General features: G+C 50.0%; 2 protein-coding genes across 9 annotated transcripts in view; one reads left to right on the forward strand and one right to left on the reverse strand.

Moving 5' to 3' along the window:
* The window catches only part of WNT2B (Wnt family member 2B), an 18,255-nt gene extending 5,370 nt beyond the window's left edge, over positions 1-12,885 (forward strand). The window contains exons 1-7 of one of the 5 annotated variants that reach the window (XM_034654107.1): positions 482-564; positions 855-1,069; positions 2,667-2,759; positions 6,359-6,579; positions 7,596-7,873; positions 8,809-9,073; positions 12,047-12,885. In XM_034654107.1, coding sequence (XP_034509998.1) covers positions 2,713-2,759; positions 6,359-6,579; positions 7,596-7,873; positions 8,809-9,073; positions 12,047-12,276 — 1,041 coding nt within the window. In that variant the 5' untranslated portion in view covers positions 482-564; positions 855-1,069; positions 2,667-2,712 and the 3' untranslated portion in view covers positions 12,277-12,885. Of the gene's footprint in view, positions 1-6; positions 565-674; positions 1,070-2,666; positions 2,760-6,358; positions 6,580-7,595; positions 7,874-8,808; positions 9,074-12,046 lie in introns of those variants that run through there. The other 4 variants (XM_034654104.1, XM_034654106.1, XM_002918250.4 and 1 more) reach the window with 4 other exon arrangements.
* Positions 1-22,179, reverse strand: part of ST7L (suppression of tumorigenicity 7 like) — a 113,585-nt gene that overhangs the window by 17,241 nt on the left and 74,165 nt on the right. The window contains exon 15 of one of the 4 annotated variants that reach the window (XM_034654100.1): positions 17,779-20,278. The exons of the other annotated variants lie outside the window; for them this stretch is intronic. Within the exon in view, the coding sequence (XP_034509991.1) occupies positions 20,222-20,278 (57 nt within the window). The 3' untranslated portion in view covers positions 17,779-20,221. Of the gene's footprint in view, positions 1-17,778; positions 20,279-22,179 lie in introns of those variants that run through there. 4 annotated transcript variants of the gene reach the window in all.

Raw genomic sequence — 22,179 nt, forward strand, 5'->3', positions numbered from 1 at the left:
CCCAGAGGGCCGCGCGTGGCCCCGGCTTCGGCCCCGCCCCGCGCCGTCCAATGAGAGCCCGCGGCCGAGGGGCTGTCCGCACACTCTGCCCGCAGCCCCACTCCGTGCCGCCGACCCCCTGACACCGCGCCCAGAGCCGGGGCAGCGCGGCCCAGACCCCGAGCTTGGCGCGCCCCTGTCGGCTTCCGAACCCCGTTCCCCGAGCCCCTCGCCGGGACCCTGCGCCCCGGCTCCTGGACTCCAGGTGCCCCTGGGTCCCTGCCAGCCGCGAGCCCTATGGCCCCCCAGGGGGGTGAGGTAGGAGCAGCCTGAGTACGCCGAGCCGGTGCCCCGTCCACGCCCCTCCGGGCCGCTCCGCGGGAGTTATCGGGGAGCTATGCTGAAGCCGGGTAGTGCGGAGGACGCCGCGCAGCTCCCCCCTCGGCGCACCCGCGCCCCCGTCCCCGCGCTCGCGCCAGGACCCGCTGCCCCCGACGGCTCTCGGGCTTCGGCCCGCCTCGGTCTCGCCTGCCTGCTGCTGCTGCTGCTGCTGACGCTGCCGGCCCGCGTAGACACATCCTGGTGGTGAGCGGGGCTCCCGGGGTGGGGAGGGTGAGGCGCCGGGTCAGAGGCCGGAGGTGCCTGGAGGGAATACGCAGCTCCTGGCCCCGGCTGCTCAGGACACCAGGCTTTCGCTTCGACGGAGTTAGAGCCGATCCGAACAGGGCTGTCACTGAAGTCGCGGAGTGTGTGGGGGGAGGTGGGTGGACAGGCGTGCCACTGGCCCAGTGAGGTGGGCCCTGGGCATTTGGAGCAAGGACGCCCGGTGTTCGAGGCTTCCCAGACGCTCGTGTGCTGTGCCCGCTCCATTTCAGCTCAGTCCTCTTAGGGGAAAAGGCTACCCTCCAAGTTTCTCTCAGGGTGGATTCAAGGAACCAGTCGCCCATCTGGGGCCTTCGGTGGCCGTCCAAAGGACCTTCTGATCGCCTAAGGTCGCCCCCCCCCCCACAGAAGTGGAGAAGAGGGCAGCTGGCAAGGGCGGACGAGCCTCCCGCTAGTCTACCCCACCCCGTAACGCAGTAAGATTTCGGTGAGGCTGCAGCGCCCAGCGCAAGATTTAGAAACGGAATCAAGGCAAAAATACTGCATTAACTCCCACAATGAAAACAAACGTAACACTGGGGTTTGCAGAATTTTGGCGTTTGTCTTCAGCCTCAGCTTTGAGGACGTTACTTTGAACCTTGATATCCCTCTCTTCTTCCTTTTTCTTCCCCAGATGACCACCCTATCTCTTCCATCTCTCTCCCCTTCAAGAACTAGAGACTTCTGGGGTCCCAAAGTATTAAGACACTCTCCCCTCAGATTTCTTGCAGGCCTGAGACTCCAGATACTTCCCAAGAGGGCAGATGAGGCAAAAGGCATTAAACACCCACTGGATGTCACTTCTTTTCCGAATCCTCCTGCCCACTCCCCCAGCCCTGGATGGCATTCATCTTTTTCTCTCAGGAGGAAGAGCTGCTCTCCCTCCTCCCCTACCTTCCGTGGTGGGGGGAAGGGGGGGGAGTTGGACTGCGAAAAGACAGTCTTCTCATCTTTCCTCTTCACCCCCCCCCAATCAAACTGGCCTCAGACTGGGCTCTTGCCCCTCCCTACCCATGCAGTGCCCCCTTCCTTTCCTTACTCTGCCCCTCCCCCCCACCACAAAGAGGGGTCTCTCCTCCCCTTGCACCCTGTGGCTTTTCTCCTCTAGACTTGGAATCTTGGCTAGAAGGGTGAGGGGTGGCTGGCTGAGGGGCCAGCAAGCTTGGGCTGCAGATTCCTATCATTTCAAGATGCGTTGCTCTCCATCCCCACCCCCCCACCCCCTATTTTCCTGTTTCAGAAAAATCTCTCTTTTGGATCTTTTTAATCTCTGCAGTGTTGGGGAAGGCAAGGGAGGGGATTCTGGTTGGGGGAGAAGGGAGGGGGTTCTGGTTGGGGGAGAAGGGAGGCCCGTATCTTACATCTGGCTTGAAACATTCTTTTAGGAAGGGAAAGAGAAGAGGGGATGAGAAAAGCCTTTCCAAGTTCAGAATGAGATCAAAGCCACCCTTTACCGTCAGGGGCTGAGTTTGGCTGGGGATTTGTGTGTTCGGTGGCCCGATGGAGAGAGGATGAAGTGACCACCGTGCATCTTTATCCATCCCAGATGGCAGTTTGCTTTTAGGGACTCTTGCTTGCTTCTTACCAGTTTGGGAGGTAGTTTGGGGACCACGTAGTGTTTAGGTGAGAAAGCGTCACTCTGCTAATTTCAGCATCCTGGTAGTGCTTCCTCAAGAGCCAGCTAGGGTGCTTCCCGGTCCCCATTTTGACCCCTTGGCTACTCCCTCTCTTTTCCTTTCCCCCTTCTACTCTCACCCCACGTGGTTCACACTAAATATTTTGGAAAAACTCTGGGTAGAAGAGCTAGAGAGGGGGCAAGCCAGTGATATAGAGGGATTCAACAGTCCCAGTGAAAGGGAGGAAGGCAGCAACGGAGCCAGGATGGGGTGTGAGTGCAGAGGTCATTTCAATCGCCTTGCGTCACACCTGTCACAGCTGTAGGCCCCAGACGCCTGCCTCAGTGGTCATCACTTCTGAGATAAAGTGGAAAGCTGCTTTCTAAAGGCAGGTCAGGCCCCCAAGGTGATTATCTCTCTCTCCTTTAGGAAAAAAACCCAGCAAGATTGATATTCTGTCCAAACCCTGGAAGAGATGCCTGTTGACTCTGTGTGTGTCCGTGTTCCACTCTGGAGCAGAAGGTCATCATTATTGCCATCCAACAGTCTGATCTTCCCCACAGCCCTTCCCTTACTCTCCAGTCCCTCCTTTCCTCTCCCCACTTCTCGCTGGAGGAGGAAACAGATGGTCTCTTCTTATTCTGTGATAAACAGAACAAGAAATGGGGGGCTCCTCGCATGTGCTTCCCTGTTCTATTTTGCATTCTGCAGGGAGCTGGATGTAGGGAATCCCCACAGGAGGACAGTGTTCGCAGATTCCGGAAGGGAGAGGAACAGAGTGGGATCGTAATGTTAGCAGTGTTGTTACCAACAGCGACTGCCATTTCGTGAGCCTTTACTAAGCTCTGGACACTGAGGCTAAGCACCTTACAAGCATCATCCTCTTCCATCTCCAGAGTAATCCGGGGAGGTCGATACTATCATTATCCCCATTTCATGCATGAAGACAATGAGGGTCTAGGAGGGGAGCGGTAAGAGACTTGCCCAAGTGCACACGAGTTCTGGAGCTAGATGGCTCTAGTCCTGGTTAAGCACGGTATGTCTCTCCTGCTCTTGGGATGGAAACGAGCTGGATTTTGGGGTCAGATGTCTTTGGTTCACCTACTTCTCCTCTGACTAGCTCTGATGGACAGAGCTGGGTGTTATCACTCACACTCCCTGAACCTCAGTTTCTTCATCTGTACAATGGAGATCTCTGTCTTGAGGGTTTTTGTTAAGGAAAACGTTTCATGAACTGTAAAGCACCATATAAATGTTGTGGTATAGAGAGATTTGGGGAGGGTAATACTTTTATCCCTGAATTCAAAGCCCTGTGTGGGCTGGGCTGAATTGTATACACTAGGGACTGTAAGAGGGGAAATGAAAAGAGGATCCCCAGCCTCATTAAAAAGACACAAATATAAAACATCTGCAAATAGGCTGGCAATGACAACAGGAGTGAGGCTGTAATTGAAATGAAGTTTATGGCCGGCTGGGGGGGGGGGAGGAAGGGAATTGGCGGTAAATCAGAGCGGTTAGGTGTTTATTCAACAAAGTTATTAAGTATCTACTATGTGCCAGACACTGTTCTAGGTTCTGGGGATACCAAAGTGAACAAAACAGACAAAAATCCCTGCCTTCACGGAACAGGGTGTCTGAATCGCCCGGGGATGTTGGCAAAAATTCGGATTCTGATTCAGTAGGCCTGGGGTGGGGCCCAAGGCTCTGCATTTCTAACAGGCCCCCTGATGATGCTGATACTGCTGTTCTGTATCGGGGCCACACTTTGCAAAGCAAGGGGCTAGAGTAGGGCACGAGTCACTCTGTCAAAGGAAGGGATGTGAATTGGTCAAAAGCAGGTGAGGAGAGCATTCTGGGGCAGGAAGTTGGGAAGCAAGTGAGAACTTCTGAAAGGAAAAAGAGAGCCAGAGTCAGGGGCATCTCGCTCCCTCTTACCAGTCAATGAGCTGGGGGGGGGTTGCCTTAAACATCTTTGCGCCCTAACAGCTGAGCTCTGTGCTTGGCACACGGTAGGCATTTCGCAGGCATGTGTTGACTTGAGAGGGGGCTCAGGCTCAGTTTTATTAGAGGCCCCCATACCAACTACAAGGGGCTGACCACTGGCCAGCAGGCAAGTTCCCTACTCTGCGGAATCTTAGTGGGGTACTTAGTGCGGCTACTTAGTGGGGTATGGGTGGTAGTAGAGAAACGTAATTATCTTCCTGTCGATACTGAACAGATGTTCCCACGCTCAGTGAGGATGTCACAAGAAGGACCAATGTGGGCTGCAGCAGAATGGATTTAAGTCAGACCACAGGAAGGACTTTTTGCCAGAGTTTGGCCTGCCCCACTCCAGACTGTCTCATGAGGGCTGGATTACTGGTCTCCCATTCCCATCCAACCCCCCTCCTTCCAAGCCCCAGTTAAAAAAACAAACACCCATTGCTTAGAGCAGTACTTGGGCTGAACTGGGGAAGCAGAACGGTGGTGAGACAGGGACAAGCTCCAATTCCAACGGTCTTGATTCTCCAAACAAAGCACCACGGCAGTGGGTGTAACTCCAGGCTGTGCGTCAGGCAGCCTTTTCCGGCCTGGCCCAGCCCGGGGTGTTTATTTTGTTTGTTCCTGGAAGCTATTGCCCTGATGGACAGTGCTGCTGGGGACGCTGATTCCATGGGATTTGTCAGTGGTGGGCCAGCCCACTCCCCCCTCCCCCAGGACAGATGGGCCCCATCAGCCCTGCTGAGCTCCAGAAGAGGCAAGCATCAGCCCTCCTTGTGTTTGTTTGAGTTGGTGTCACCAGCCATGACCTAGTTTGTGGGTGAGGGCCGGGTGCGCAAATGTGGGCGGGGGGGGACGACATAGAGCCCAGGGCAGTCCAGCTTTTCCCCTCTCCCCACTGGCTGCCTTCTGTTCTCCTCACCCACTTCTAGGCCCATTTTTGGAATCTTTCCCAAACCACAGGCTCATTCACAGACCAAACCAAACCTTTACAGCCTGTAGCAGCAACTGCCCTCCTTGACCACCACCTGTTCAGAGAAGGGGACAAAGGTATTCCTGGATGTGTTAGGATAGGAGAACAGAGACTCCCTAGCAAGACAAGGAAGGTGCTAGGTGTTGGAGCGACAGCGAGGGGTTGATAAGATCTCATGTGGTGGCCTTGTGGGGAGAAAAGGTGCTGATGCAGTCCCGTCTTCCCTGAAACGTTCTTCCCGAGGCTCACGGTGGAGTCCAGGGCTAAGAGCGTTTGAGAGAAGAGAAAATATTGCCTTGAGAAATTTGAGAATGACGCTAGCAGCCCACCTAACTTTCAGTAGTGCACCCCAATTGACCTTCTTACAGTTGCTTGAATTAAGTGGACTGGGGACTGGAAGATGGGGTCACCCCCGTTGCTTTATCTTGGCTTTGGCTTCCCACTGCTAGCAGCCCTCTGCCATGCAGGTTCACCCAGGACATCATGCCTTCTAGGTTGGGGAGGATGATTTTAAAAGACTCATCAGTGAAGAAAGGCCATGGGACCTGGAAATAAAGGGTGTAGGGAGGAGATCTGGGGGTGGGGGTCTTCCTCCCCAGACCTCAGGACTGGGGGTGAGGAGTTTTAGCTACACAGGTCTGACCAGAGCTGGAAGCATTCCTCACGGTTGCCCGGAGTGTCTCTTCCCACCAGCCCCTCCCTGTCTCCATCCTTCCTCCCCCAAACCATGTCTTCACGGACCAGCCATGCAGGATGTGCCTCTCACATGTGGGTGTAAGAGTGTTGTCTCAGACTCTTGTTTTGTTAGTTTATTTTTCTCGGAGGCTCTTAATGTTTATTAAATAAACGGGCAATGGGTTTGTGTGACATGCCCGGGGCTTCTATGTATGTGACACATGCCTGGCCTGTGTTCTGCGAGCGTGTGTCACTTTGGCCTTTGGCTGGGAGCGGGTGATGGTGAGAGACCACTCAGTGACTCTCTGCGACTGCATAACCATTTCTCCAGAGCCTGTGGGGAAAGCTGCACTCATTGGCCTCGGGGAATGTGGGTTTGGAGGAGGAGAAGGAACCTCTTCAAGTTCTGAAGGCCAGACCTCTCCCCTCCTAACCCCCATCCTGAGGCAGGAAAGGACTAGGCCGCTCTGACAGGGCCATCTCCACCTTGCAGGTACATCGGGGCACTGGGGGCCCGAGTGATCTGTGACAATATCCCTGGTCTGGTGAGCCGGCAGCGGCAGCTGTGCCAGCGTTACCCAGACATCATGCGCTCAGTGGGCGAGGGTGCCCGAGAATGGATCCGAGAGTGTCAGCACCAGTTCCGCCACCACCGCTGGAACTGCACCACGCTGGACCGGGACCACACTGTCTTTGGGCGCGTCATGCTCAGAAGTAGGGGCCTCTTCCGCCCTGCCCCACCTGCTTCCCTTTCTGTGCCCGGGGTGTTGAGTGGGTAGGGTAGGCACGATCCTCCTCCCCTCTCCTACTACCTCCTAAGTAGAGAGACAGTTGAGGGCAGAGCCAAGGATACAGGTGGGAACAGACCCTCAGTACCTGAGAGATGTAGGCAGGGATGCCTCTAAATTCCAGTGTTCTGGGATGATGGCACCTCCTTCTCTCCTCTTCCCTTTCCCTTCCCTCCCCAAGCCCATCCTGGGTGTTCCTAGCACTGTAAGGCTGAGGACTAGGAATGGCTGCTCTGTTCTTACTGCCACTATCACTACCCTCACCCCAACACTCCCAACACTCCAGTAATGGCAGCAAGGGATAAACAGAAAGGTGATATGTAAATATTTGGAGAGTTGGCGGCTTGGCCCCAGCTCAACAAAAAAGCTAAGCCGAGCTAGACAATAAACTAGGAGAAAGGGAATGAGATGGGAATCTGGTGATGTCTGGGGGACAGGGATGATGAGTCATCAATCCCCAAGAGCAGGATGGGAAGGAAGCAGGCTGGGAAAGTAGCAGGTCTCCCCAAACAGGCTGACCCCTGGGCTGGGGTCTCTATTGTAGGGGAACTGTCCAGCAGAGTAGGCCTGAAAAGGCCTGGAATGTGGACTGAGGCAGGCTTAGCTGAGCCAGGATTGGCACCCTGTGGGAGGGGATGACTCACTGTGGAACTTTTCAATGGATGGACCCAGGCAGTTTGGAAGAAGGCAAGAGTACAGGTCAGCCCAAGAGGTCAGATGTACAAAGAAGTGGATGGAGAGTAGCGAGGGCTAAGGGGAAGAAGTCAGATACTCTGGGGAATGCTCTTGGAAGGGAAGGGTGCCTTGAATAAAGGGGGTACAGGAGTTGCTCTGGGAAAGACAAGAAAAGAGGAGACTGCAGAGTCGGGGGCTGCGTGGGCTGAACAAGGGGGCAGACATGGGCCTCCCTGCTGAACTCTACTTCTGCCATTCTCTCTGCAGGCAGCCGGGAGGCAGCATTTGTATATGCCATCTCGTCGGCAGGGGTGGTCCATGCTATCACCCGTGCCTGCAGCCAGGGTGAACTGAGTGTGTGCAGCTGTGACCCCTACACTCGTGGCCGACACCATGACCAACGTGGGGATTTTGACTGGGGTGGCTGCAGTGACAACATCCACTATGGTGTTCGCTTTGCCAAGGCCTTTGTGGATGCCAAGGAAAAGAGGCTTAAGGATGCCCGGGCCCTCATGAATTTACATAACAACCGCTGTGGTCGCACGGTCAGTACTCATGTCTATGCATGTACGTTCATGTCTGCTGGGGGGTGACCAGGATGTGTGATCGTGGACTGAATGCGAAGGTGGAAGCACTAAAGCTTCCACTAAAGCACTTTTGGATCACTTCCAAAGGCCCCAACCCCCATGGCACTGGAGCAGTAAATGCAAGGGAGCTTGGGAATGCCTAGATTCAACCAGGTGCATAATGTGTCTTCACATAGGTGGAAAGAAGGGAAAGGTAGAGAAAAGAGGGAAAATAACTTTTTTTAAAGGTTTTTTAAACTTATTTGAGAGAGAGAGAGCACAAGCAGGGGGAGCAGCAGGCAGAAGGAGAGGGAGAAGGAGGCTCCCCACTGAGCAGGGAGCCCGACGCAGGGCTTGATCCCAGGATCCTGGGATCATGACCTGAGCTGAAGGCAGATGCTTCACCAACTAAGCCCCCCAAGCGCCCTAGGAAATAACTTTTTAAGAAGGAAAAGAACCACCTCCATAAAGACTGAGGAGGATGAGAGCTTGTTCTAGTCAGTTCACTGGTTTCTAGTGCCTCCTACGTGCCCAGTACTGTGCTGGATAATGACATGCCAAAGAAGTAGAAGGCATGGCACCTTGAACTCTAAAAACATGCGGAAACTGCAGGATGTGACAGCATGCTGTAATCATGAACAGAATCCTGTGGCTCTAAAGTTCAAACAGGTGAACATGGGAAGGAAAGCAGGAAGGATGGGTTGGTCCAGGAAGGATTCATGGAAGAAGAAGTTCTTGAATTGGGTCAGGAAGAATGGGTGGGATCTGACAGGGAGAGAGAACCACCGACGGCCCTCCTGTCCAGCCCGGGTCAGGTCCGGCCGATGTCAGCGCACTGATGTTTTTAGCCCTGGGGAGAACTACAAAGTGTCCTGACTGGCTGCCTCTCCCTTCCCTGCTTCCCCACCACCCAGGCTGTGAGGCGGTTTCTGAAACTCGAGTGCAAGTGCCACGGCGTAAGTGGCTCCTGTACCCTGCGCACCTGCTGGCGTGCACTCTCAGACTTCCGCCGCACGGGTGACTATCTGCGGCGGCGCTATGATGGCGCCGTGCAGGTGACAGCAACCCAGGATGGCGCCAACTTCACGGCAGCCCGCCAAGGCTATCGCCGTGCCACCCGGACTGACCTTGTCTACTTTGACAACTCCCCAGACTACTGTGTCTTGGACAAGGCTGCAGGTGAGTGAAGAGAGCAGGTAGGGACACGGAGGCCCAGCTCTTGGTGCGGGCAGCCCTGGTTAATCATGCTGTGGTCAGCCTCAGGAGCTGGCGAAGCGGTACTGTGGGAGGAGTCTGTCTGCTCCCTCCATGAACACCTTGTGATGAGATTGGTGGTGAATGCCTCAGTCCACCAGTGCCAGGGCTGCCCAAGCAGGGGAGAGGTTATCGGTCACTCCTTTATATCCCCAGTATCTGGGGTACAGTAGGTACGACGCTGGGAATGTTTAAATGAGTCACCCATTTTCCACAGCAAGCAGTGGGTGGGCTGGACAGAAGCAGCGTGTGATGGAGCCCTAAGTCTCTGGCTCTTTACGCTCTAACTAGAGAAATGAGATGTAACAGGTGGACAAATGCAACTGCAAAAGACAGATGACTGGAGAAATCCAGAAAAGCTTATTTGAAAATGTGGAACTTCAGCTCTTTCCTAAAGTGTAGGGGTTACCCGGACAGCCTAGAGAGAAGAACGGGCACAGGAGCAGAGTGGCAGATGGGAAAGTACATGATCGTTCTAGGAACCGAGAACTCAGATTAATCTGAGTGAAGGTTTGGGATGGAGGGACTAGAAGTAGATATCTGGGTTCGGATCAGACCATGAGTGGCCTTGGAAGGCTGTATCCAGTGTGCTGCCACTGAAGATTCAAAAATGGGGTTGGGGAAGCAAGTAAAGAAAAGATCCCGGGAGGGCTAACCACTGGCAGAAAGCAGCAAACTGTTTTTCAATCTGTTCCAGATATTTGTGGTGGAATTCTTGGGGAGGCTGGAAGTTGATATGCTCTTGCCCCCAGCGAGGAGAAGTGACCATCTCGGCTCATACTTCAGGTTCAGACAGGTTAGACTAGGGACAACCTGCTGTGCAAAAGAACTGCTCTTCCCCTGCTCTGTCACGGGCTCCCAGGCTCTCTCTGTGTACCTGGCACTCAGGCCTTGGATGACATAGAGCCAGAGACCTCAGCTGTCTTCAGTTCTGTTTTTCACCCATCATGGTCATTCCTGGAGAGTCGAGTGGCTCAGAGCACAACTGGGCACAGAAACAGGGTGGGGCTCCACCCAAGTAACACAGAAAGTAGTTTGTGTCCTTTGGATGGTGCTAGGGGGAAAAGGGTGGAAAGAGCCCTTCCAATTCTCCCAGTGATTTCCTGCCACTAGGTATGTTTTCTTCCCATGTGATGGAATTCAGGGGACTGCTCTCTGAATGTCTTGAAATAACTGCATAACATCCGAGGCGTGAGCCTGTGCTGCCATACCTACAATGCACCTTTGGGGGAGGACCTTTGGAGTTAGGAGGGAGGATGGGTCATATATGTGTTGGTTTTTCTTGGAGGCATAAAATTAAGCCTTATAAAACCCAAAGTGGGGCCTGGAATTCAAAGGGTGTAAGTCATCCCAAAGGGAGCAGGGAGCCAGAAATTCCCTCCAAAGCAGTCCTGTCCAGTTGAAATTTCTGTGATGATAGAAATGTTTTACCTCTGTGCTTTCCAATATGGTAACCACTTAGCCATGGGATTATTAGGTATTTGAAATATAGCTAGTGTGACTGAGAAACTAAGTTTTAAATTGCATTTAATTTTAGTTAATTTAAATCTAGATGACCACATGTGGCTAGTGGCTATTACACTGGACAGCTCAGCTCCAGAGTGTAGACGAGGCTTTGGGTGCACAAGAGAAGGACTTAAGACCCAGCCCTTGGAGTCAGGAGAATAACAGAGAGGGTAGAAATAGTTAGCCCACATGCCAGAGGAGTGGCCTCCTAACATTTTGGATTGTATACGCCTATCGTTTAAAAATTCTTGGAGCGTGCACCTCCAAAATGCAGATATTTACTTCTAATAGATAGATGCATTCCCCTGTATTAATATGTACATTATAAAACATACAAAGTAGAGATTTTAAGTTTGTGAGATAAAAAACAATATAGAAGTTCTAAGTTCCAGCATTTTCTTTGCTTATCGCAGTACAATGTGCAGCCTGCTGTGGGAGAATCAGTCAGTCTGTTCCCCTTCCTCAACCCCCACGTCGGTTCCTGTCCCACCTCTGGGGAAATGTCAGGGTAGATACTTTCTAGGGTCCATCCCATCCAAAATTCTATGATTTTATGATCTGTTGGCAGGATCTCTTTTGCTAAAATTGGTCAGAATGAAGTCCTGAGCATTCTCTGTGCAGGGGGATAACATCAATCTTACCCTTTTGTAAGGGGCAAGGGATATTCTGTAGGAATTCGTAGGGATGTGCTTCTGGGCAGTCATGTTAATCAGTCTGCCTCCTCAGTTGAATAGAGATTATAGACATAGTATGATAATCCCCTTAGTTAGATGCTATTATTACGCCTATTTTCATATGAGAAGACTAAAATCCAGAGAGATTAACTACCTTGCGAAATCACACAGCTAGGATGTGGCAGAGCTGGAATTTAAACTTGGACGATATGACAATAAGGCCTGTGCTTTTAATGGCCATACTGTACGACTTCCCTGTATGGTACAACTTAATAAAATATCAACTAAGGACCAAAACACTAACAAATGGTAGCTGGATCAGAGTTGTGGCAAGACTTCTTGGAAAAGATAAATTATAGGCTAAGTTGTTTTTTGTTTTTTTAACTTTTTAGTATGGACAGCTTCAAACATAGAGAGAGCCCTTACCCAGCTTTAACAGTTGGGAGCATTTTAAGGCCAGATCTTGAAAGAGATATGGAGCCATGTATTGGCGGGGGGGGCGGGGGGGCGTTGCAGGTGAAGTCAGTGGTTTTTGATGGTGGGAAGAAGCCAGGCTGGTACAGAGGGAAGAGCAAGGAGATGGTCGTTTTGGCTAGTTGGGCATATTTTCAGGAAAAGGGATTCTTTATGGTTTTCTCATGAGGATGTGGGTAAGGGAACCCAGAGCAGCTGAAGGAAGAGGTAACTTGGTTCTCACTCTCTCTCTTCCCCAACCCAGGTTCCCTAGGCACTGCGGGCCGTGTCTGCAGCAAGACATCTAAAGGGACGGATGGTTGCGAAATCATGTGCTGTGGCCGAGGGTATGACACAACTCGAGTCACCCGCGTCACCCAGTGTGAGTGCAAATTCCACTGGTGCTGTGCGGTGCGGTGCAAGGAGTGCAGAAACACTGTCGACGTCCATACTTGCAAGGCCCCCAAGAAGGCAGAGTGGCTGGACCAGACCTGAACATACAAATACCTCACTCATCCCTCTACTGCAAACCTCCTGGCTCAAAAGCAAAAGATCTTTGCATGCACACCTTCCTCCACCCTCAACTCTGGGCTGCTACAGTGTCTGTTTAAGGACTTGGAGAGTAATCCAGAAGGACTCTGGTGTCCTGACTGGCTCCTTAGCCCTGGGAAGGAGTTGACAGGGGATGTAAGAAATTGAAGGGCTCCCTGACTGCCCCCTCTGGAGGTTAGAAGGGAGAGTGGAAGAGGTAGGGGTCTTCAGAGTGATATAAGTTGCACTAAAGCACATGGTCAAGGCTCATCTTTCCTTTCCTTTGCACCGGCTTCCTGACACTTCTTGTGTGTGCAAGAGGAAGGGTACCTGGAAAGAGCTTCTTTGTGATGGGAAGATGGGACAGAGACGAAACCACATCTGTTCCCTGGGTCAGTTTGAGCAGACTGCCTGGTACCCCAAAAGAAACTCTTCGGCTACAACCTTCTTCCATTATCAAGAGCCTGGGATTGCTAGATAGGAGTTAGCCATGGACAAGGTTCCATTCACATGCTCATAGGTTTATAAACTGCTGTATTTTGTAGGGGAAAAAATTATATAACTATACAAACATACATTCTCTTCTAATCTCCCTCCTCTTTTCAACCTATATCAGGCAGCACATTGGTCACTCACTTCTTGCTCACTTTGCTGCCTGTTCAAACCGAGTGGCATGTAGTGGTTCTTATGCCTAACAGATCACTAGAATACCCTGGAACACTCCTGAGAAAGAATAATTTAGTAAGCCTGCCTAGGCCTTGGGATTTTTTTTTTTTTAAGTTCTTCTGCATTATTCTGGAGGTCAGCCAGGTTTGGGAAACACTCAGTAGAAGGTATGGGACTCACGGGGGTTGGGAAAGGGTAGCAAGTCTGATCTCAAGGGCCCCACACGAGACATCAGTGTATACCAGGCAGGTATACTAAACAGGGATCTCTGGCTTGGGCAATTTTTAGGAGAGGATCCTGGTCTCTGAAGCTCGGAATGGAAGCCAGTGGCTACAGAGGGAAGGAGAACTGGGGCTTGCGGCCAAAGGGGTAAACAGCTCAGAAAGCAGCCTTTCCCCATTTATTCAACAAATTTTTTTTTAGTGACTCTCCCAAGTCCTGGTGATTATTATTGTTCACTCCATCATTGGCTTAAATAGGGGAGGTTCCTTCTGTGCTACTACACGCTGCCTGAGCTTGTAGCAGTAGAGTCTCCAGGGATGGTAGGCTTCGTAAGCCAGAGGCTAGGATGTACAGTCCTAGAAACCGTGATGGCCTGTTTTTATGTGACTCGGGACAATGGCTATCTCTTGCCTGGTGATACCGTAAAAGACCAGAGTGGCATAGAAATTTGCAGTTACGACAGACCTGGGTTGAAATCACAGCTGTGCCATTTACTGTTTTTGATATTTTGAGCAAGACACTCAAATTCTCTGAGCCTTTCTCGTCTCATCTGTGAAGTGAGGTTACAAACCTATCTCAGATATTGAGTTTTAATTATGCCCCCAATTCCAGCCATCGGATGCTCTTACCAAAGTCCCTAACTGGTCTAGCCCATTGTGACGTCTCTTGGAACCTTCTGTTTACAACTGTAAAGTACTGACAGCAGGCTGTAGACTAAGGGGCCTACACAAGGAATCCTGGATATAAGCGCCCCCCCTTTCCAAGTTCCTCTCCAACATCCTTTGGGGTCCTCACGTGTTTGTGGAGCAGCCTCACTCTGCACAGGCAGCAGAAGGATGGGGGAGCCAGAGCTCTGGGCCATGGGGGCAGATTTATTTGGATGATAGGACTAATATTTGTGTAACCTGCTGAGACCTGTGTGGGAGAGTTTAGGGTGGTTTTTCTTTTGGTGAGGGGTTTGCTCCGGTTTCACATCCATTAACACAAAACATGAGCTAGTCAGGGCCCTTGTGGTCTGCGGTGAGGGGATTCCTGTGGAGAAATGGGACTGAGTGAGTCAGGCCAGGGGAATGTCTTCCTTGCAGAGTGGAGTCAACTGGATAACTGATGAGCCAATGGTGGGATTAGGGAGGGGGAAACGGCAGGGGAAGAGAAGAGCTTCTGACATCTTGAGCTGGGATTAGGAGGAGGAAAGCCTTAGGGTAGTGGGAAGGTAAGGGGGTCACAGTCAGTCTGAATTAAGAATAGAGCTGCAGGAATTTACATAAGGGTACTGTCTTTGGGTAGAGCCTCAGGTCCCAGTCAGCACCCCCCTCACAAGAATGCCCGGGTTACCGCATAAATGATGGCTAGGCCTTCCTGGAACTTCAACCCAAGTTCCCTCTGCCCGTGCTCTATCACCTGTTCCTTTTCAGTTCTTACCCCATGGAAGGAACTGAGCCTCTTCTGGCATCTCCTACTGCTCTGTGCTTCCCCTGGGTTCCAAGCTGGAGTTCGTACAGACCCCAGTTTTACAGTTTCCTATAAACGGTTAAGAGCAAGCTGTCCAGAGAGTGACAAGTATGAACAGTGGGGTGGACAGCGAGAGAAAGGGGCCCATGTGTACCCCACTATAGAGGCTTTGTGGTCCCAAGAAGGAATGATGGCCAAACAATTAATTTTGCCTCTTATTTCTTAGCTTGCCTCTGCATTCTGATTGGCTTTGGACAACTGGCATCCATTCTGCAAGAAACAAACTAATTTATTTGGAACAAGCAGCAAAAAGGAGAACTGCATTTGGTGCGGTCAGGGCTCCATTTAGCTCTCTGCCACGCACTCACTGCCTCTAACCCCCTCTCCCACCCCTCCTCTGGTCAGTAGAGGTCTGTCCCTCTGGCAGCAGTCCCTTCACCCCCCTCCTCCGTGTCAGTCCTCATTTTTTCTTTTAATATTTAGTAGAATGCACTGCAGAAAGTGCTATTTGGATACAAAGTTAACTTCAAAGACAGGATCCCTGTCCTTTAAAGGTCTTAGACTCTTTTAGAGAAGGCACATGGCTGAAATACCTCAGCTGCACAGCCTGTGGCCCGTTTCCCTCACGTACAAGTAAGAATGCCAGCCGGAACCTAGTCCTGCACATAAGAGCCAACTTCTGTGATTGCTAGCCTTGAATAATAGTGCTAACCCATACGCTTTCTTAGAATGATGCTGGAAAAATGAAATCAGGGACTTTAGATTATTTTAAAAAATTAAACACTGCCTGGCCCTGAACATCTGTTTGCAAAAAGTCTTGTAGGTCTGACTCATGACCACTTACGGCCTCGCTTCTCTTCCTCCCTATTGCAGAGAGTAATTTCTTCTCCTTTTTCTCACCTCCCTTAGCAAGAACACCAACCACTAAATCTTTTGCCAAATTCTTGGACCCACTCAGGACATTGGTTTCTACTTGGCTTAATATAAGAGAGAGATAATCAGGGTTTTTTTCCCCCTCAGCCTTTCTGAGGTTTCTAAACGCCCTCAGTGGTCATAGGGCAGAAGCCCAAGGGAGGACGCCAGGGAGAGTGTGTTTCTCATCCCTGGGAGGCCGTCAGCCTAACTCCTGCAGCCAAATTACAGCACCAGAGAATAATGCGATGCATTCCTGGGCAGGTCCGTGGGACCCTGGGCGCCTGGGCCTTGTGGAGAGAGGTGCCAGACACAGAGCTCTCCGTAAGCAATCCTGCAGAGCTGCCCCCTGGGTGCAGAAATGAAATACGGGAGAGCTTCACATTACATGGAGACCTGTAGCTCACACCTGGTTATTGATGGCCTTGGTGGAGGCCTCTGCCCCCACCCTCCACTTGGGAACTGCCTGCTACTACGGGGGTTGGGCACCTTTGAAGCAATGTTGGAAAACAAGAAAGAGATGCTTCCTTTCCACTCTTTGCTCCTCCTGGGAGCCTGAGCACAACAGTGAAGTTCTGCACACACATGAGGTGTGCTGCTGTGGACATACACATAGCTTCTCCCAGGCGGCAGCAGAGCTCCAGTCCGCCTCCCTAGCCCTGACAATAAAACAAGCAACTGGATTTCAATCAAGTCCTGCAGAAGTCATACCAACATCAGGGATGCAGCCATCACCGAGGAACGTTAAAAAGTTCCATGATCAATACACAAGCAGCTGTGCGGTTTGGGGCCTGGTATTCCCCTGGGAGGTGGCAGGGAGAGGATGCAGGAAGGGCATGCAGAGGAGAGATCAATGGGAGACGAGTGCCACCCAAGCAGAATGGCCGAGACTGCAGGGCTTCCCGTGGCTGCTTCACGCTGGAGATAGAGCACTTTGTGCCCCGTGTGCTAAGGGTGATGGGGCAGCCTCCTAGGACCGCGTGAGGCAGAATCACCAAGCCTGCTGCCCAAGACCTGTTGCTCTGAACTTTTATTCGGTTAGGGAACAGGGTAGCTTTGGGTTCCAGAGATAATCTCCACAAGAGAGAGGTCCTGGAGAGGAGCAGGCAGTGACTTTACTAGGGTAAATATGTCACAGCTGCTGCACTGAACTGAGCTTTCCTCAAAGCTGTTAGTCTTCCTGGATGACTGGCAGGTTTCAGGCAATAGCTGGTGGAGGGTCAATATTATGCCTGTCCCTCACCCCAAAGGTCAAAGGGACAGAAGAGAGGGAGAGTTTTTAAGCACATTTTTCCACTTCCCATTCATGGCTTAAATTATCCCTGAGTATCTTTGTGGCTCTCCCTCACTTAAGACATTTTAGTCATCCTGGAGTTGAGAAAGCAAGGGAAGCCTTCTCCCCCTAACCCCTAACTCTGAACTACTGTTTGCTCACTTCCATTCTGCCTATGAGGCTATAGACGGAGCACCTACACATAGAAGTTCTCTTTCTTTGACCAAAAGGAGCTGAAATCTGGTGACCTGACTTCACCATCACCAGCCCCTATAAGCAGGCCTGACCAAACAGAAAGTCTCAACTGAGTGAAGAAAAAGGGAAGACCAGGTAATCCACAGATGTCCTATTGACAACTTCTTGGGGTTCCTGGAGAATAACTGTGATGTTGGTAAGAAGCATTTTCAGGTACAGATACAAGTACGTAATTTTCACACTGACCCTGTGGGGCAGGAGACATTCTCACTGCACAGGTGCTGTTCAGAAAGGCTCAGTGATTTGTCCAAGGTCATGTGACACTGAGTGGCGCAGACAGAACTCAAATCCTGGGATTCTCACTTCAAACTCTGTGTGCTCTCCTCAATGACTGAGAATACCTTTGGGCTGGAAGGGCCAGAGGCCCAGGCCCTTCAGAACAGAAATTGATATAGGGGCGCCTGGGTGGCACAGCGGTTAAGCGTCTGCCTTCGGCTCAGGGCGTGATCCCAGCGTTATGGGATCGAGCCCCACATCAGGCTCCTCCGCTGTGAGCCTGCTTCTTCCTCTCCCACTACCCCTGCTTGTGTTCCTTCTCTCGCTGGCTGTCTCTATCTCTGTCAAATAAATAAAATCTTTAAAAAAAAAAAAAAAAAGAAATTGATATAAAATATTCTAGGAGAGTATAGGTGAGCAGAATTTACAAAAGGAACAGGCTAGGCCTTCCTTCACCACATCAACAAATCCCGTCTTTTCCGCCACTATATCCACCTCCACAAAATGATCGCTACACCAAGTAGTCTGCATTTAATCAACTCTGGCTCCTAGCACTTTCGACTTTTTTTTCTTCTTCAGATTAACACTTAAACATTTGTTTTAATTTTATCTAGTTCTTTTAATGTGATGCTAAGCATGCGGAGTACAAGGAGTCCCGAGAGCCGTGAGAGGAAACTGTGAAGGCTTTGGGCTTCTCAAGTATGTATCAGAATTTCCTTTGAGATTGCACTCTTTTTTAAAAAGTGCTGTCAACTCCCGGGCTAGGAAAGTAAGAAGAAGGAATGAGTGCTAAAACCCCATCCTACCCCAGGCCAGATGCCTACTCAAGGCCTGGTAAAGTCCTGGGACCTCTAGCTGAGGCAAGTAATTTATCTACACCACAGCAAGGAGAACCCCTACGAGATGAGGCAGACAACAGATTTTTACTGCTCTCAACCCCTCCTCCCACCCTCACTCAAAATCTGGACCTCTGTTTAGGTCCAAGACAGCGAGACAAAGCAGCTCCAAGAGAGGATGTGTGCATGGGGAACCCTTCCTGTTCAACCCTGGAATGCATTCCTTCAGAAAAAGTGTTAAGCCCGCACATACCCTACCTATCCCACTCCTGCACCCCAACTGTGAAGGCAGAAGGGAAAACTGCAGGAACACAATGTTCATCCATCATAGACCCGGGCCCCCACTTGAGCTAGGGGAAGGACACCTCACGAAAACAGTCTACCTATAGTCAGGATCTGTCCCAGAGCAAACCTTACATTTTGGTCCATCGATCTTGGCTCTCACTGCTCTCCCTGCTCTCCACCCCCACTGCCTCCGCATGTGGGCTCAGAAGTCATCATCTAAAGAATTCCACTGCTCACCTCCTGCATAGCAGCACAGCCCCATGAGGCCGCACACCAGATGGAGGGGATAAAAGTACGAGGTCATGGCTTCTAGCGAGAGGCTTTTTCTTAAACTAACCCTGACTCCTGGAAAAGAGGCAGAGCAGGAGAGTGTCGGGTGAGCTGCTGACGACAGCAGCTTCATGGGTCTTGTGTAAAAAGGAAGGAAAAAGCCTTCATTAAAAATTTCTCTGCTCCTGTCTCCAGACCTATTTCTGATCCCACATCTACTTCTTGAAGGTGTCTGAGTAGAAGGCAGAGACTGCCAAGCCGAAGGGTTAAATCCTTCCCATTTGTCGGGACCTATTTAGCAGGCTGCCACACACATGCTGAGGTGGAGGCCAAGCCCTGAACACGTGCCCTGTTCCTCCAGGCAGTTAGCTATGATGTAAAGGGAAAAGGTGTGGAAGGCGGACTAGAGCTCTGGGGAAATTGAGAAGGCCGCTGGTAGGCCTCCAAAATGTTTGTGTGTAATAGACAAAGACAAAGGATACAGGTAAAATCATCATTCCTCGGATCATTTTCCTTTTGGGTGACAAGGTACACAGGCAACAATCACAAAGGAAAAACAGGTCGAGGAATGGACTGAGAAACAGAAGTCTCGGAATATGGCAATCGGGTGGAGGCGATGAATCAGCCTTTCTACGGGGGTGACTGCTGAGTTGGAGTTTTATAAGATAAGGGATGGACTGGTGGAGGGGAATCAGAGAAGGCGTTCTACAGCGAAGGAACCGGTATGTGCTGAAACGTAGAAGAATGTGCAAGCAATATATAAGGAATTTCAAGCCGGTACATATTATATACACTGGGGACGACAGAGAAATGAGAACGCTGAGATAAGGGCTGAACTAATGTGAGCTGGCTGCAGGCGCCTCGACTGTCACATGGTGCGGAGCCCCTGCAGGGCCGTGCAGCACCTTGATCTATGTCCGTCAACGCTGGGGCACCGATGGGAAAGCACAGGGATGAGTACTTTACTACATATACTGGGCCGAAAAGAGAGCTACAGCATCAATAACAAATGCTAAGTGTTAACTACAACTCACTAGCATTTGAGGTTCTAGACTAAATAAGAGATATGAAATATTCTATCCAGAATTGTGATGCATTAATGGAGGCTTACAGCCCCAGACGCTGGCATAAATCAAGCCAAGCTCTTAAGAAATTACAATGTAAAAAAGGAAGATTTTAAAATTAAAAAGTTGTGGTTCTTTCCCTCACTCCCCACCTTAGAATTTGACAGGCCTCGATGTCCCGTTTGATATAGAGGACTTTTGTGGCAAACAGATTCATCATATCTGAGGCCACAGTGAATGGGAGGAGAGTGATGAAAGAGCTTTAGGGACCGCAAAACCAGTTCACTGATAAGGGAGAAGATAGGTCTTGTGCACTATAAGCTGCTAGATAGAGTGGCTGCCAAAAACAAGAGACAAATTCCGATTTCCTAACTTCCAGTTAGGTCTTCTTGCATCCACAAAGGTAAAAACAGAGCTACTTACCAGGCTCCTGTCCTACTTCCCTTACTGAGCTTTCTTCATTTCTGAGGACAAAAATCACAAGGACAACCCGTTCTTCCACACTTGTTCTTGTGCTTTCAGAAACAGAAAAAGGTGACCCTTGTACAACACAGGTTTGAACGCAGATCTACACAAATTTTTTTATAAACACGGTCCTGATGACTTTCTTAATAACATTTTCTTAATTAAAAGAATACAGCATATAATACACATACAATATATGTGCTGTTTATGTTGACGAGGGTTCCAGTCAACATTAAGTTTTTGGGAAGTCAAAAGTCATAAGTGGCTTTTCGACTATACAGGTCAGTGCCCGTAACTCCTGTGTCATTCAAGGGTCAGCTATATTAGGATACACACACACACACACACACACACACAACTGAAGCCAAAAGGTGAGCAGTATCCTAAGTGTTTGCTTGACTTAACTGGCACAATTTGGTGCCGGGAGGCAGCCATTTACACAGTGACAGCATTTGTTGGTATCATCTTAGTTTTTTCCTCCTTCCTTAGACAGTTTATAAAAGGTGATTTCTGAAACCTCTCACAATTGGAAATCTCAACAGTTCAACTGTGACACCACTATGAATTCATTAAGAAGCATGTTTCAGGTTGCACTATAATTTCCCTATGTAACATAAACCCATGGAATCTGACATAAGCTGATTGCTCATGCTGGTTATTTTATTTACATTTCTGAATGGAAGGGATTTTGATACTCATAAAATATCTAACTGACTTATTATTTTTCATCCATTCTCCCAGAGCAGCTAGTATAAAATAGACATCGAGACAGAAGTCTCAACTTGTATGACTGGTTAAGCAACCAAAGAAAAGTTATTGCTCAAAAGCAATTAAAAAAAAAATAATTTCATATGGAGCTTGAGGCCAAATAAGAGATATGGTTACTCTCAATGCCACTTGAAAGATAAAAGCTAAAAAAAAAAGTAACTATTCATTATCTTAGTCCAAGTCCTATGGGAGTAGGTGCTAGTCAGGAACTCAGGGGGCTTAAAGTTGACTTTTTTTTTTTTCATTTAAATTATTATTTATTGATTTATTTGCCAGAGAGAGAGAGCGAGACAGTGTGAGAGGACAAAGGGGGAGTTGCAGGAAGAGGGAGAAGCAGGCTCTCCACTAAGCAAGGAGCCCAATGCGGGGCTCAATCCCAGGACCATGACCTGAGCCGAAGGCAGACACTTAACTGACTGAGCCACCCAGGCATCCCTGGAGTTGACTTTTGACTTAACTCTTTCTCTAGAGACCTAATATTGGCAGACATGGTCTAGTCTAAATGGGAACACAGGTGAATGGGTGAGAGTGGGCTCCTTACAACCCAGAAATATGAACGTGCCTCCTTACCAGCATGTTACAAATCAGACTTTTTTTTTTTTAAGATTTTATTCATTTATGTGACAGAGAGACAGACAGCGAGAGAGGGAACACAGCAGGGGAGAGGGAGAGGAAGAAGCAGGCTCCCAGCCGAGGAGCCGGATGTGGGACTCGATCCCCGAACGCTGGGACCACGCCCTGAGCTGAAGGCAGACACTTAACAACTGCGCTACCCAGGCGCCCCAAAAATCAGACTTCTGAGGTGGAAGATGCGTCATGCGTCTAACTCACTACTGGAGATACGTATTCTGTTAACTTACCCAAAGAATAATAAGTTATATTTATACCAGCAGATATAGCAAGCTCAGATGGATTGCTAGACAACTAACAATCACCAGTAAATTCCAAAGCCTCATCTGCAGTCTTCTGCCTCCAAGTCATTGTTTGAACTGTCCCACTTCCTTTCTTCTGATGCCACACCAAGTTAAATAAGTATACTCTTTGACCCCTAGTACAACCTTGGGCCTACTCTTCTACTCCATATACTTCTATCATTTAACCATATTTACTGATGACACACCTAATTAGTATCAGCTCCCCAAGGATAGGTCCTGTGCCTATTTTGAAATATGTATTCCAAGGT

This window comes from Ailuropoda melanoleuca, chromosome 2 (assembly GCF_002007445.2).
Source record: "Ailuropoda melanoleuca isolate Jingjing chromosome 2, ASM200744v2, whole genome shotgun sequence".
NCBI lineage: Eukaryota > Metazoa > Chordata > Mammalia > Carnivora > Ursidae > Ailuropoda > Ailuropoda melanoleuca.